Here is a 14,809-nt window from a genome sequence, read left to right on the forward strand (position 1 = left end):
TCGCCTGTGTCCATTATGAATTAGCATGAATCATTCCTCACTTGCTTACAATAAAAATATGGTTTTAGAGAATTGAAATATAAACTTCAATAAAGTCAAGATTTACTAAACTAAACAAATTCATTTTCTCCCTTGATCTTTAAAATTGTCCATAGTTTTCTTACTTTGGACTTGTCAAGCTTTTCTCCCACTATGTTTCTAAATTCCTCTTTTACAGCTTAATATATCACAAGATAATTTCATTTTTAAAAGTCAGAGTACACCAATTTAAGGTCAATACTAAGTTTGCTACATACCCAGAAATTTTAATAATCTTAAAAGTTTTTTGGTGAAGAAATTTAGCCTAAAAACCTCAAGGATTCAACTATTTTAGTTCAACACACCTGCATGTAAAGCCTGAGACTAACATCTTGGCAACCAACTTAAAAACATAGTGAAGCTATGGTTAATATTTCTATACAAACAAGCAGCAACCTTCATAACAGTCATTTAAATGTGCACAAAAAGGAGAACATGGCTTTTACTGGTTTGGGGAATGTATAACTAAAACAATACATAAAAACTTACTGTATTCAAGGTTGGATCTACCTGTGAGCTACAGCAGATAATCCTCATTAGAATAGATTCTCTGAGTGGAGAACGAGAACCCCATGATATCTGCAATGCTGAACCAACACATTATGCACTGTGGCTTCATGAAACCAGTGGATCTATCAACATACATGACATGAGTTAACTGAAACAAGAACTGTGCATTCTCTTCTCTTAAAAAAAGAGGGACACCAGGGATTAGTTTGTTTGTTTGTTTGTTTTATTTTATAAATCAATAACTTTATAAACATACAAATAAACCAAATATATTATATTTGTGTTGAAATATCATTTCAAGGTTTTACACTAAAGATTATTTTGAATTTAGAGCTGAATTTAGGAAACATTTAAAAGTCCCGACAGTATAAATACAAAAAATAGGTTTCCCAATCTTATTCTTTAAAGAATACTATCAACTTAAAATTAGATCCTTGGACTGAAGGAAAGCAAAGTAAACAAAAACCCAGGATAGAATAGTAAACTAATTTTTAAGGAGTCTGAAACATCTTTATTTAGTCAAGTTTCAAAGTTACAAATCTTTATTTCCTTTGATTGGGGAAACTTCCAACTAAATGTTGACTGTCATTCAACACACTACTTGGATTTTAAGCTCACAAACATACTTCACCAGAGAAACTCGAAGTGCAGGGGTCAAAGTCTTTTTACTGTGTAACTCTCATGGAAATAAAATGCTTTTCTGAATTGGGGCCTTTACAGCTGGACTCTCTTCTCATCAAAATACACAAGACCAGTGAACTGAAGGACGGGAAACCAAACTAGATGCTTTTAACAATGTTAATTTAATTAGACTATACTGAACTTAAAATCAAATCTACCAAATACTAATGATTCAACACAGTGGTTGCCTGCTCCCGAACACAGTTTAGTATGCCAACACTTCTAAACCATTTCTCTTTCCATGGAAATACCCTTGTTGCCATTCACACAGGAGAATGAGTCTTCATAGCTATTAGTTCCAGCTAACCTCTGGAAATGCCTATTTTACAAGTTTATTCTGAATTCAGAATGAATGTGATTAGAAAACAGACTCAACAATTCAAAACCACCTGCAAAAATCACTTTAGAAGATAAATGACAACCATCTACACAATAGAGCATTATGATTTTTGTAATTCTTGGACTCAATGTTCTTACTGTTTACACCAACATAAATCAGAACTAACTTCACAAAGTTACTCAAGTATGTAACTGTTTTAGATAAGAGGTAAGAGCCTTTCAATACTCTTTCCCATGTCGGCCTACAGAGCTGGTAGAAAAATTACAACCTCCCATACCTTTCTGGCAGGATTCAAAAAAACCCCAGAAAAGCAGGATAGCAAACACACAAATTAATAACATTTGCCACTATTAACCAGCTAATGAATTACAAGGAACACTAGTGGTAGGCACTGTAGCAGAGTTTAAAGGAGGTGTCCAATAGTTACAGTAGTAGGCTTCAGAGACAGAGGACTGAGAGATACCCTACAAATAATAAAAACGTTATTAGTAATTCAGCTGATTTCCAGATGTCTCCAAAATGTTCTGAAAATGGCACTAGGAAGTCAAGACAAGTGCTGAAAATCACTTAACATCACAGAATATTCTGAGTTGGAAAGGACCCACAGTGATCATAGAGTCCAACTCTTACATGAATGGCCCATACGGGGCTCAAAACCACAACCTTGGCATTCTTAGCACCATGCTCTGACCAACTGAGCTAATCTTATGTAAAACAGTTAAGCTACAACTCTGTATACAACAGAGCTTTATAAGAGAGTTAGTTCTTAGTAAATAACTGGAAGGGAACAGTAGCTGTTAGAAAGACAGTTACAAGAAAAATTGGTTTAGTTTTCCAATTGTTTCCTTAACAGACACCAAAAATCAGCTCAGTGGAAGTCAGTCCAAACTGAGGTGGCTTTTTTGGTTTTTTGACCCACTCCTCCTGTTCTTTTGGAACAGCAACTGGCTACACTTCTGTCCTCACACTAAGTCCTATATAATGGACCAAGTTTTGGTGCCAGACATACTTCTGTGAGGCCAGGACAGCTCCAGCACATTCCTCTTCACAGGGCTGAAAGCAGACACAGGCCCACCTTCTCAGTCCAGAAACAATCCTGTTACTCTCTGAGGGACCAGCGTATACTGGGAAATAAAACGGAAGAATCACCTTTTCCCTCAAATGTCACACACTATTAATAACATATGCCCACAAATCATCTTCCAGCACACCAAACCTGAGAAATGCAAGATCCCATTGGTGCTCGCTCGCAGAAGCAGATACAAGAACATATCAGGTGAAGTCCAAGAAGTTACACTGGCCGGTCAGCAGCACTGGGAAGAGGAATATAGTGTCCATGAACAGTATTTGAATAAAAACATTCATTTTGAACTAATTTTTCTGCATCATCTTCCATTACTGTTTCTCTGCAGCTGTCCTTGTGATCCATTTTCTAGACAGTTTCTAGAGTCTGTGTGTGTGTAAAGACCACTACTCACAACAAGGTCCATTAAGAAAATATTTATCACTCATAAATCACCCACTTGTCTATTTTCCCCTCAGTGTCCTTTTAGCAGGCAGTTAATGAAGTTAGCAGCAGTGATATTTATAGAGTACTCATTGCCAACATGTTGCTCGTGGTAACTCTTCCAGGCAGAGATGACAGGGAAGGAGTGGCAAGGACTTCTCTGGTTTGTTTTGATTTGTGGGGTTTTTTTCAAAAGTAAATTTTAATGAAAAAATGAATGTTGTTTCAGTGTTTTGTGAGTTCCCATTCTCTGCTGACTTCCTTCTTTTCCCACTCAAACCCAGGCTGCTTCTAGTCTGGCTGCATTAGTGGGCTGGCTGGGGCAAGAGTGCAGGGCTCCCTTTCCAGCAGGGGCTTGGGATGGATGCTCCAGGGAACTTGGGGAGGGCCCTTCGCCACTCCCAGGGGCTGGCACAATTTCTCACCAACAGGAACCTCTTTCTGATGTCCTTGTTCTCTCTTCTCTTCAGTCAAAGTCTCTGCTGCTTCGTCATATGTTATAGGCTGTTCTTCCGCTGGAGAAAAGACAGATATGTATTACTGAAAGCCATTTGAGAAGATTCACCACAATTAAGCTAAAAGAAAAGTAATGACAGTTTTGAGAGAAGAAAGCTATGAAAGAAAGCACAGAATCAGGTCCAGAAAATTGCAATACTAAGTCATGTCAAAGAACATAAAAACAGGCAAAGTCAAGAACTTTCTTCTGATTTTAAGAAATTATTTGTCCTAGGTTTTCATGGTTTTGCCTTTTAATTCATAACAGGGAAAGGCATGCCCATAAACAGGAAGACTACCCACCTGGCACAATTAAAGTCCCTACTTCAAAGTCAAAAGATCTTAGAATTATTATCTGGCATGGTATAAGAACTTTCTTTAACATGTTACAAAAAAATCCAGATTATTCACCAGTCTTTTTGTCTAAGGTGGTTGAACCACTTTTGCTAAAATTTTCAGGTAAAAATCAGACACCTGTCATGGGCAATTTCTGTTTCAATAGCTGCATCTGATAAAACTATAAATGAAAACAGAGTCTCCTAACAGGAAACATCAGTCTTCCTGTGCAGGACAGTACAGTTCTAAACATGTTCACAATATTAGTCCAACTAAGTAAATGTGAGGCATATTTTCTACTGATGAATAAAGTGACAACCCAATGTTTAAGGACAGGATTGGGAATTTTGAAAATCTTGCAAGATGCCTGCCCATTCAAGTATCCTCAAACATTTGTCTTTGTGTATTTCTAAGTGACTGAGACAAACTGGCTTCTCTAGTAACTTCTGCACTTAGGAGATATATATGGTAAATAAGATAAAGGGTTAAGGATATCAGTCTTTCTCCATCAGTTCTCACCATTTGAGCATTAAGTGATTCAGTTGCCACCTATAAGGCAATATTTCCTAAAATTCAGAATGGTCCACCTGGTAACTTGTGGGCCATGGAAGCCTGTTGTGTGCTTCATGCTACCTGCTGTCTCTGGACGAGGGATGAGAGGCGCATCTTGTTCATTCATCTCATCTTTGTTTAAGCACCAAACACACCCCAATCAGTCAAACATCTGTTTAACACAAGAAGCAGAACTGCAGTTGCTGCCACAGGAGTCGACCTGGACTCCTCATACATTTTCAGTTATCCTGCCTGAAATAATAAGGACTGTCAAAGTATGCTGTTTCACAGATATACATTACCCAACAGTAAAATGGGCTTAACTTCACTTGCAAACCTGTGAAGGTCTATATAGATGCAAAAATCCAATATTATTCTATCACAAGAGGCATCTGGCTTCTTCTGAGTGTGAAAGCACTATTGTAGTGTAGTTTCTCATGACTAATCTGCAAAGTGAAGGACTGAATAGTCCTTAACAGCAATACAAACATAGCACCTGCTGTGCACAGCAGCTTTAAACAGGCCAGAAATAAAATTTTGATTTCTCCATCTCCTTTATCTGCCACTGCTCCTGCTGGTACAAGGTGAGGAGAGACCTAATAAGGTAGGTAATCCTACTCACCAGATTCTGAAGGACAGGCAGGATGAGGATCTGCTGTCTCACACTCAATTAGATCAACCACTTTAGTCTCCAGAGAACTGTTACACTCCTTAACAACCGCAAACTGCAAATACATACAATATGCACAAAATACGCAGAGCCCAAATTAATATAAAATGCATTGGTTTTCTGAAACCCAAGAGGCAAACTGGAAGGGCCACACACCCAACCACAGAACAGGGAAAAAGGTCATCCTGGCTTCTGGGATGGCCCTTCCCCTGCAGATAATTAAACATTTGAGTTGATGACAGCCCCGGTGTTTCTTTGGAAAGCACACAGTCCCAGTCCAGTAAAGAACTACCAACTCTCTTGCCTTGCAAATCAACACTTTCAGGTGCAAGAACAAAAGTTCATGAAAATCAACCCTCTCCATAGTACTGAGGGCCATTTTTAAAGTATTAAAAAGATCTGCAGGAATCCAGACAGCAGGAAATCATCAAACAGAGAGAAAGAAGCGAGTCTCCCTTTCTGGCTCTCAACACCACCTGGGGGTGTGGTTCCATCATCCCGCAGTGACCGTGAAATCAGAAGACGAGACCCTCTGGGGAAACATGCTGAAAAGACCAGGGGGAAAACAGAAAAAACAGAGGTAGAGAAAGCAATGTGAAGCACTGTGCTGAAATTGTACAGGGGGAAAGAGGAAAGCCCAGTAAAGGGGTGATGTTTAAAGAGTAGAGACAAGGAAGAGAAAATGCCTGTAAATAAGATGTTCTAACAGAAGACAGATCTGGGGGTCCTGGTGGATAACTGGTGGATTTATGTGGATAGAGTATAGATGTAGCAGGTATGCCTATTTAGGCGTCAGTTCATTTACATACAATCTGTAGGCTTACAGCTGCTAACCCTCATGTGACAGATCCCCAAAGGAAATTCAGCTACATTGAGTTCTGCAAAACGTCTTTGGCTGTGCAGTGCAAAACACTTGGATGAAAAGTCTCTGAACAGCACCAAAATCCAGGCACATGAGAAGTTTACTGAGGCTTATATATCAGTAGGACTACCCTGACTTATGGAACTTTAATATGAACATGGAAAATATATGAAGGTGTACCCCTAGCTAAATGTACTCTCACCCGGCAAAACAGAAGTGAACGGAAAAGTGAATGACACCTGGACAATTTATAGGTATAGTTTCAGTATCACAGTACCTAACACTTGATGTGTGTGATAGCACAAAAGTTGTTATCCTCTACATTAACCTAGATGGACAAGAACAAGAAAATCTTTTCACTCTATCTCACCAGCCTCACAAAGGAGCAGTAGCACTGTGGAGTACAAAATGAGTGAAATTCATGAGTTCTTCACGGTTACTGCATACACATCATCCAGTCCCAATATGAAGTCCTTCGTTAAGATAATTAATGTTGAGTAGATCAATAACACCCAAAAAACTATTCCAGCACCTTAGGAGTTGAGGACATATAGAGTTTTCTGTCCCCGATGTAGTATAATCTTTTTTATATAAAGCTCTCCAGTAATCCACTTGACGTGAACAGTAGAAATGGACAACCTCCCTGCTTCCACTGCTTTTTGGCAACTCTACAGTTTCTAACCTGAGTGCATTCATGCATGAAGCCCTGGTGAGCTTAACAATTAATGGCTATATCAGCACAGAGAAAATCACATGCATGAAACCAGAGAAATCCATTACTGTGTAAGCAGCAACAATCAGCAAAGGGTCAGTGATTTCCTCTTCCAGTCTGACACAAGCCATTTGCAATAAATTACTTTATTAATGGATTTGATATCTCCCAGTGCATGCTGAAATATAACAAAGTGTGTAATAGATGAGTAGGTTAGATTTGTTTTTGTTGATTCAGTCCATTGCTTAGCTGTTTAATTACCCTATATTCAGCAAAAATGTCATTGGCAACTTGCATTAACTACAGGGTCAACAGCAGGTGGGGACAGAGCTGATGGGCAGCAGGTCTCCTAAAGCACTGCTCCCAGGCAACAAGCTGTTCTCAGACCCAACAAATGTTTCTGATTTTCCCAACCTCAGGTATTTTGCAAGCTGTGGATATTGCCTCTGCTGTGAACAAAAGATGACATTGCCATGATTCAGCACATTTGCTATCCAGTACCTGGAGGAAAAATACTGATAATAAAAGATCCACCAGAGTATGTAGTTGAACAGCTAAGGAACAATATGTCATAATCAGGATCAAGTCAATTCAGCACTACCGACATATGTTTGACAGTGTCTTCCAGTGGCTACCCAGTCACAATTCCTGCCAGAAACTACCTAAACTGCTTGTGAGGCCATTCTGAGAAAGGAGTCTCAGACTGGGCACAGAGGTGGCCACAGATGAAAGTTATGTCACTTGTCAACTTCAAGTTCCGATTGCAATCACGCAGCAGTGTAATGTCATTCTAATGCCAGTGAGAATCATGTCCTTAGACCAGATTTTATGGGGCCAAATGCAGCTTAAAAAAATGACAAAAGAAAGAGGCGTGTACAACCAGAGCATGGTGGCATTTTTACCTACACCAGTGTAAAATTAGTATTTCATATATCCTTCCAAACTATCCAGTAAAATCCTGGTTGTTTTTCTCTACAAGGCAGCAGCTTCTAATACAGAACATTTAATTTCATCAACCTGCAAAATAAAGTTCAACATCTCATGTAGCACAAACAATACTTGGCTTCCAAGAAGCCTTTTTTGCAGAGGGCATACTTTCCTGTGAAAATAACTCTGTGATATGCCATGTCATCACATTGCCATTTCCTTAATTTAGAACACAGTTCCCCAACTGTTGTATTCAAAGCTAACAATAACACTGGCTAATGGTTGCAATACATCCAGGCAGCTGTGAACTTTGAGGGATAACAATGAGGTAAGATGAACTAGGGTTCACAGCAAAGCACTTGATGACTCTAGCAGTTATTTAATGTATTTAAGATGTGAATTATTTGATGGATAATCTCAAGTGGATCCCTAACACTCTTTGATCCTTCCTGATTCCCTTTCCACTCCACATTAATATAGTTACCAGAGACTTGTTGCTAGTAGGTGTAACGTTCTCATTGTCAGCACGGCTGCTGGCATCTCTTATCGCTTCTGCATAGAGATTCTTCTTATACAAATTTTGACTTCTGCAACAGAACAAAAGATGAAGTAAATTATTTTGCTTTGGGAGGAACAGAAGATGCTTTTTGTCACATGTTATTCTATCAGTATTTACAGAAGGGACATATATTTTGTTTTCTTTTATTAGTTTGAAAAGCTGCATTACTCTTACCACAATTTCAATTACCACACAGTGGTTAAAACAAACAGCTTGGCAAAAACAAAAGTCAGTAAGAAATGAACAAATACTTGTTCTAATGTGCCATCTGTAAAGGATCATTCATTAGAATGAACAATAGGCCTCATAATTTTAACTCGACCCTTCCATTTTCTTATATTATTCTATCTATAACACATTCTTCTTATAAAGACTTCTTTCAGCCAATACAATGAAGAGCATTTGTGGGTGAAACTCAGAAATAAAAATTGGACTGTATTTTTGTACACTATTGGTAGTTACAGTTATGGAAGTCACTTTTGTATTCATCTGCACCATTCATGAAAAGCAACAATTTCAGATGTTACTGTGAAATAAACAAACTGAAAGCATCAAAAAGTTTGGAACTAAGACCTTCCAGAAAAAAATGCATGACCAACAGAACTAGTGCAAAGGAAAAAAGCCATGAGTACAATTTGGAGATGGAAAAGGTGAGAACAGTCTCTAAGTGGCTAGTTCCAGAAATTCAAAAATTGTTATTTTTCCAGTTAAACAGCAATCACTTATAAGGCAGTATTAAAAGACCATATAGGCCCAAACATAAAATTTTGTTTTACGCTGCTTGAGAACCAAATCAGTACATCTTTACTTAGACTGCAAACATGTTTTTTGTCCACCTAAGAATCAGCTAACAAAATTAATGTTACACTCTTCAGACTCTGGAAGTCTTAGGTTACAATATCCTTTTATTTGATCTATTTTTAATAAAATCTCATAGACATGCACCAAATAAAATAGGAATTTTCCTTTTCTTTAGGAATTTTCATTTTCTGTCTACATAACTTTTATGTACTAAGTGGGAAAGGGCATACGTCATAATCATCATATGTTGCTCCCTTCATGAAAATACTATGTAAATATATTTTATGTTTTTACTGGAAATATGAAAGGCCTGTTTCCAGCCTTGATATTCTCCCAGATTCTCTGTAACATATTTCTGTATATTCAAACATAAAAAAAAGGCAATTGTCTCCTGTAGAGGATAAGACAGGGACTGTTAATACGAAATCAAACAGGTGTCAGAGCTGAGGGTATATCTACAGAGCAGAATGCTGAGAAATAGGGCAAATTAGTCCATTTTGACTTTTTCTGACATCGTGGCAAGGCTGCTGTTCATGTTTTGTTGCTTGGATTCTGCATTGCAGCTCACAGTGCTTACAAAACTTGAGCCTGTTACTCAAGAGTTGTAAAATCCATTGCACAGAGCTCACACACAGGCACAATCCTTGACAGGGTGCTCGGCTCAAGAGGATCACTAATTCTGCATCTTACTGTAGAGTGCCCAGAGAAACAGATGCCAGATAGACTTGGTGGGCATGGGTGTCTTCGGGTTCAACTGAGCACAAGCAGATGGGGCAGTGAAATCTAGTTAACTGAGCATGGGCAAGAGGCAGAGAATTTCTCAATCCTAATCCCAGTCCTACTGTTGATTTTTGTGTAGCCTTGGCCAATTGAGGTGGAGGAATTGTCAGTGTTAAATCTGTGATTCAGATTTTTTTTGGGGGGGGGGGGGAAGTGTTGTTTCCTTGCTTCCTTGCTTTCCAAGGAAGATAAGAAACTTGGTGTACTATACAGTCAGACTACATAAACCTAATATTAAGAAAAACACAATGCTGTTCTGCAGACAATAGTCATTGAAGAAACCAACACAATAATTCAATAATATGCAGCCTTCAGTTCACACATTTTTCAAATTGGCAGGTGCGGACCTCCAGCTTCATTTCCTTCAATTAAAAGGAGATAGGCATCTCCATTTTACAGGGGAAGGAACAGGACTATTACAGACTTAATCACTACATTTCAAAATATAGTAGATTATGTGAAAAAGTGGTATAGCAATTTCAACCCAAATACTGGCTTCCAGACTCCAGTTAAATAGGGATTTTAGATCAGTGGTTTAATTTTGATCTAGTTATGCTAGTAAAAGCTGCAGTTTGAATTCAGTCGAGCGTGTAATTAAAAAGTTGTTGTTGTGGTAAATAGTTATATTGATCAAAAGCATTTGGCAAGAAAGAAACATAAATCAGGAAGAGAGATGAAGGAAGAAATTTTATATCTTCACACCTTAAAACGAGTCATATTCTGGCTATCTGTCATGATGGAATATATGAAATATATGGAAAATATAAGAATCTCACAATTTTTCTGCTCTATATGTATCCACTAATTCAAATGTGAATTCCAGGTTATGAGAACAAACCAGGCTGCACTTAGCTTTAATTCTGGACCTCTATCACTAGTTAATAGAAAATAAGAAACATTGGCAGCTCCTCTATTTTTATGGACTAAATATGTCAAGAAACATTAATTAAGAATGAAAAATATTAGCTTCCATAGTTAACTTCTTTTGTCACTTAACTTTTTATGTCTAGGAACGTCTAATTTTAAAATTGATCTAAACCACAAACAAAAACCCTGCCACAGATGGCAGGTCAGCATGCAGCAGGAGACTCTTGATTTGGTTGCTGTCTGGTTTTTTGTGTGTTTACTTTTAAATATAAATATGCATTTAAGCAAGCCTCAGAGAACAGCTGTCTACCAAGGTCATGGCCAAAAGACTGTAACTTATTAAATGCTTATTACTTTCCAGTCTAAGGGACATCGATGACATTTAATTTCACATCAGAGCGGGTTCTTAAATAGTGACTGTAGGGATTCTTTTATCACAAGAAGAATCCCAAACCTGCACAATTCATAACAGCCATGGAAAATGCCAGGGAGTACTTTTACAACAGATGTGCTTAGGCTCACATCACCGATTTTACTTTCTACTGCCAGGAAAACTGTTTTCATGTTCATTGGTGGAATAATCAGTGTGGAAGTTTGCTTTGGAAGGTTAATAAGCTACTTTTCTCAATGGCAAGGAAACTTTCAGGTGCCATTCTACACTGAAAGGGAAACAAAAGCAAACTAATGGGATAGGTGGCAGTTAAGAGCCAAACCCTATCATGAGAGTTTCAGACATCTAGAGCTCTTAAGGGAAACCAAGGAAGAAGCAGATAGCATGTTCCTGAACTCTCTCATCAACAAAAATTATGGCTCTTCTGCAAACCTAATAAGGTCTGTTCCTCTTCCCTCCAGATCCATGTTGTTCACTAACACCAATGTGGGTTCTGCAGGCAAGGACATGCCAGAACTTTCTGCATTGTTCATACAACCAATAACTGCAAAGCAAAATAATAGCAAGCTTGATATGGTGCTTTCCATCAGCTGAGGAACAGCTCACGTTCTTCACCATGAGCACTCTGTGAAAGTCAGCAGCACCTCAGCCCCTGTGTCTCACAATCACAGCGCGTGTTTGGAAGCACTACCTGTGGCAGTAGGCAGCCAGGAACCCCAGCAGCAGCAGAAGGACCAGCACGGCTACACACACTGTGATGGTGATATTCCGCATCTTCACCCGCTCGGCATGCTGCTGCTCCCACCACTCCAGATCACTGAACTGGCACCGCTCCCCAACGTAGCCCGTCACACAGCTGCCAAAGGAAATGAGCACACTTTGTAACTGGTGGCAGTGGAAAACCCCACACCATCACTTCAGTGACCTTGCATATTGATTTACTATTGGCAACTGCTACAGAAATATCTGGTTGAATTTCGTAGCAGTGAAGACAAAAAGACTTTGAAGGAATGCTGTCAAAACAAGTATAATTCAATATTACAATTTTTTTTTTTACTGATATTGAATCACCTACAGAATTATACAGTGAGATTACAATTTCCAGATTCCAATGGGTAAAAAAATAGAAAAAAATATTTTCTCTTAAATCCTACTGTGTGGTTAGTGTTTCCCTAAGATTTTCCATTTGACTGCTTCCAGCAGCAAGCTCTTTTCTTTCAAGTAGGCAATATAGGACTTACTCATATTTTCAGAGTGATTTGGTTAAAGGAATTGAATTTTAATCTGAATCTTTAAAATGAAAGATGAATTAAAGTGTTTTTAAAAATCCCTCATATGGGTTAGAAATATCCTTGAAATTTAGTCTTACTACAAGGTTCTTCTGTAGGTAGTTTTTCTTTATCTGTTTGATTTTACCATTGTAAAACACAACATAGAAATATCTTATCAATGCACGAAACCCTCAAATCAAAATTACTAGAAAGTGAGAAATACATCAAAAAGAATTCCAGCCTAGTTTACTGTGCAAGACGGGACACATAAATAAAAAATGGAAAAAAAATGAAAAGTCTACTAAATTTGTAACAATCTCTCAGCAACAGGGGCTCAACTCCTTCTCACAATTCTTACTGGTCTAATTTTACTTAAGTTCAAGGGCTAGTCAAACGAGCAAGAGAAACAGGATTTAACCAGCAGCAGCTTTTACCTAATGTTCTGAAATTATTATACCTGCATTCATTATTAAATCAGGCACAAATACTCTCATTCTGTCACAATTTAGAATGCATACGTGCTGGAAGGCAGAAAAAATGCTAAGTTTTTAACATTAGATCGCAATGAGTTTCACATATGATGGAAGATCTACTTTCTAGTCTAAGATCTTTTATTAATAAAAATACAAATCACATTTGGTATGTGATTTCTGCTAGATATTTTTGCTGGATAACATTTTTCCATTACTTCCTTTTGCTAGTTAATATATTAGAGCCTACATGAATGAATGCTGCCATCTAGTGAGAATTCAGCAAGGTCAGAAGCCAGCAAGGTCCACATACAAAGCCTGGCCCCCAAAAGCATGGCTAAGTATGGTCACTCCTTAATTTTTTTTAACTTCTTCCACTTCTAGAACTGAATAACATGTACATTTGGATTCTTATTATGCGCTAACACCTAACAAATAAAAGAAAAAAATATGTGATCCAATTTGAAAGTCCTGCAGTTTTGTACTCTTTAGTTTCAATAGAAGAAATGAGGTGGAAAAAAAGGGAGATAGTTTTCAATGCCTCTAAATTTTACACTAAAAATTCACAACAGATAGTTGGGATGACCATGAGTCCATCTCATGTAATGTCTTTAGTGAGCTTAGGAAATCCATGGCACAAAGCACCTACTTCATTCCCTTGTATGTACATGAGATACATTCTTTTCATATTTCTGGAGGTACAGAGGTCTGTAGGCAGTGGAGACCACTCATATTTAAAAATAAGAAAGCCTAGGATGTGACATTGCTTGCAGGAATGAACTGGCACAGGGGTTCCTGCAGTGCAGTACAAGGAAGACCTGGGGGAATGGTGGGTCAAAGAAACCCTTCAGCACAAAGCTTGCTCTCCTCACTCCAGAGTTATACCAGAACCACCTGAATTACTGAGACACAGAGGGAGATTTACCTACTATGGAACAGCATCCATCCCCTGCACAGGTCCTCACTTACCAGCTGAGACCTGAGCGGAGGAGGCAGGCATTGGATTTGTCCCACTGTAAACACATTTATGCTTGATTTTGAAGAAAGATACAGCACAGATTCAAATATAGTCAAGTTACAGACTTGAATGGCAGCATTAAAGGTTTTGAAGAAATGATTAGCCCATAGGACTAGGCTGCCACATTGAACAGGCTAAGGCTGATTTCCAGAGAGTTGAGATGATTCTCCTTGCTTTTATCAGTGCCTGCAGTTGGGGAACCCAGACTTAGGCTTCGCAAAAATATTGAGGGGAGAAGTAGGTCTCATTTGTGAGGTCTCATTGCTACTCTCCCTGATTTTAGGAAGGCTGTTATGTTGTATCCTTTCTGCCGAGGACCAAGACTCTTCAAACTGTAAGGGAAGATGCTGACACCACTTCTGGCCCCCCATCTCAGTCAGAGAAGACAAGTCAGAGATGTCCTCTTCCACCCCACTGAATGCTACACGTGAACAGCAAGACCAACAGGGAGGTACAAGCCAGCACAATATGTAAAGGAGAGACAGCAAGCACCTCTTTTATTATGCCATGAGCACTAATCACTTAACAGCTTACCTCCCATTTCCAAAGCAAAGAATCAAGTCCTTAGGGAACAAGTCCAATTCTACTATTAATTGCAATGGGTGTGAACAGAATGGCCACATACTGAAACTTACAGTGATCACTTACAGAAAAGAGGAAAGTCTAATTCTAATTGCTAGCATGGTGATGAACAGATAATATGGACATACTCTTCACTGCCTGCACTTAATTAAGGGTAGCACCATAAGGGTGCCATTGATTAGAACAGAAAACACAAATTTCTGTACTTACTTGCAGGCATAGTCTTGTAGATCAGAAACATAGTTGCACACTCCACCATGAAGACAATACGACTCATACGAAGGAGGGCATCCTACAATATCACCTTGCACAGCGTCTGTAGAGTATTCATTGTTGACAACAGTTGGGGGAACAGTAGTTTCTGAAACAGAGGATTTCACAAGGACATCTCAAGCTTTTG

General features: G+C 38.5%; 1 protein-coding gene across 2 annotated transcripts in view; it reads right to left on the reverse strand.

Annotated features, from left to right (window-relative positions):
* Positions 1–793: 793 nt before the first annotated feature.
* Positions 794–14,809, reverse strand: part of EGF (epidermal growth factor) — a 59,389-nt gene continuing 45,373 nt past the window's right edge. The window contains exons 21-25 of one of the 2 annotated variants that reach the window (XM_027677034.1): positions 14,620–14,770; positions 11,760–11,924; positions 8,155–8,257; positions 5,122–5,224; positions 794–3,631 (exon numbers count right to left, since the gene is read on the reverse strand). In XM_027677034.1, the coding sequence (XP_027532835.1) occupies positions 3,408–3,631; positions 5,122–5,224; positions 8,155–8,257; positions 11,760–11,924; positions 14,620–14,770 (746 nt within the window). In that variant the 3' untranslated portion in view covers positions 794–3,407. The remainder of the gene's footprint in view (positions 3,632–5,121; positions 5,225–8,154; positions 8,258–11,759; positions 11,925–14,619; positions 14,771–14,809) is intronic. The other variant, XM_027677036.1, reaches the window with a different exon arrangement.

Source organism: Neopelma chrysocephalum, unplaced genomic scaffold (genome assembly GCF_003984885.1).
Source record: "Neopelma chrysocephalum unplaced genomic scaffold, ASM398488v2 Primary Assembly neopelma1_42b, whole genome shotgun sequence".
Taxonomy (NCBI): domain Eukaryota; kingdom Metazoa; phylum Chordata; class Aves; order Passeriformes; family Pipridae; genus Neopelma; species Neopelma chrysocephalum.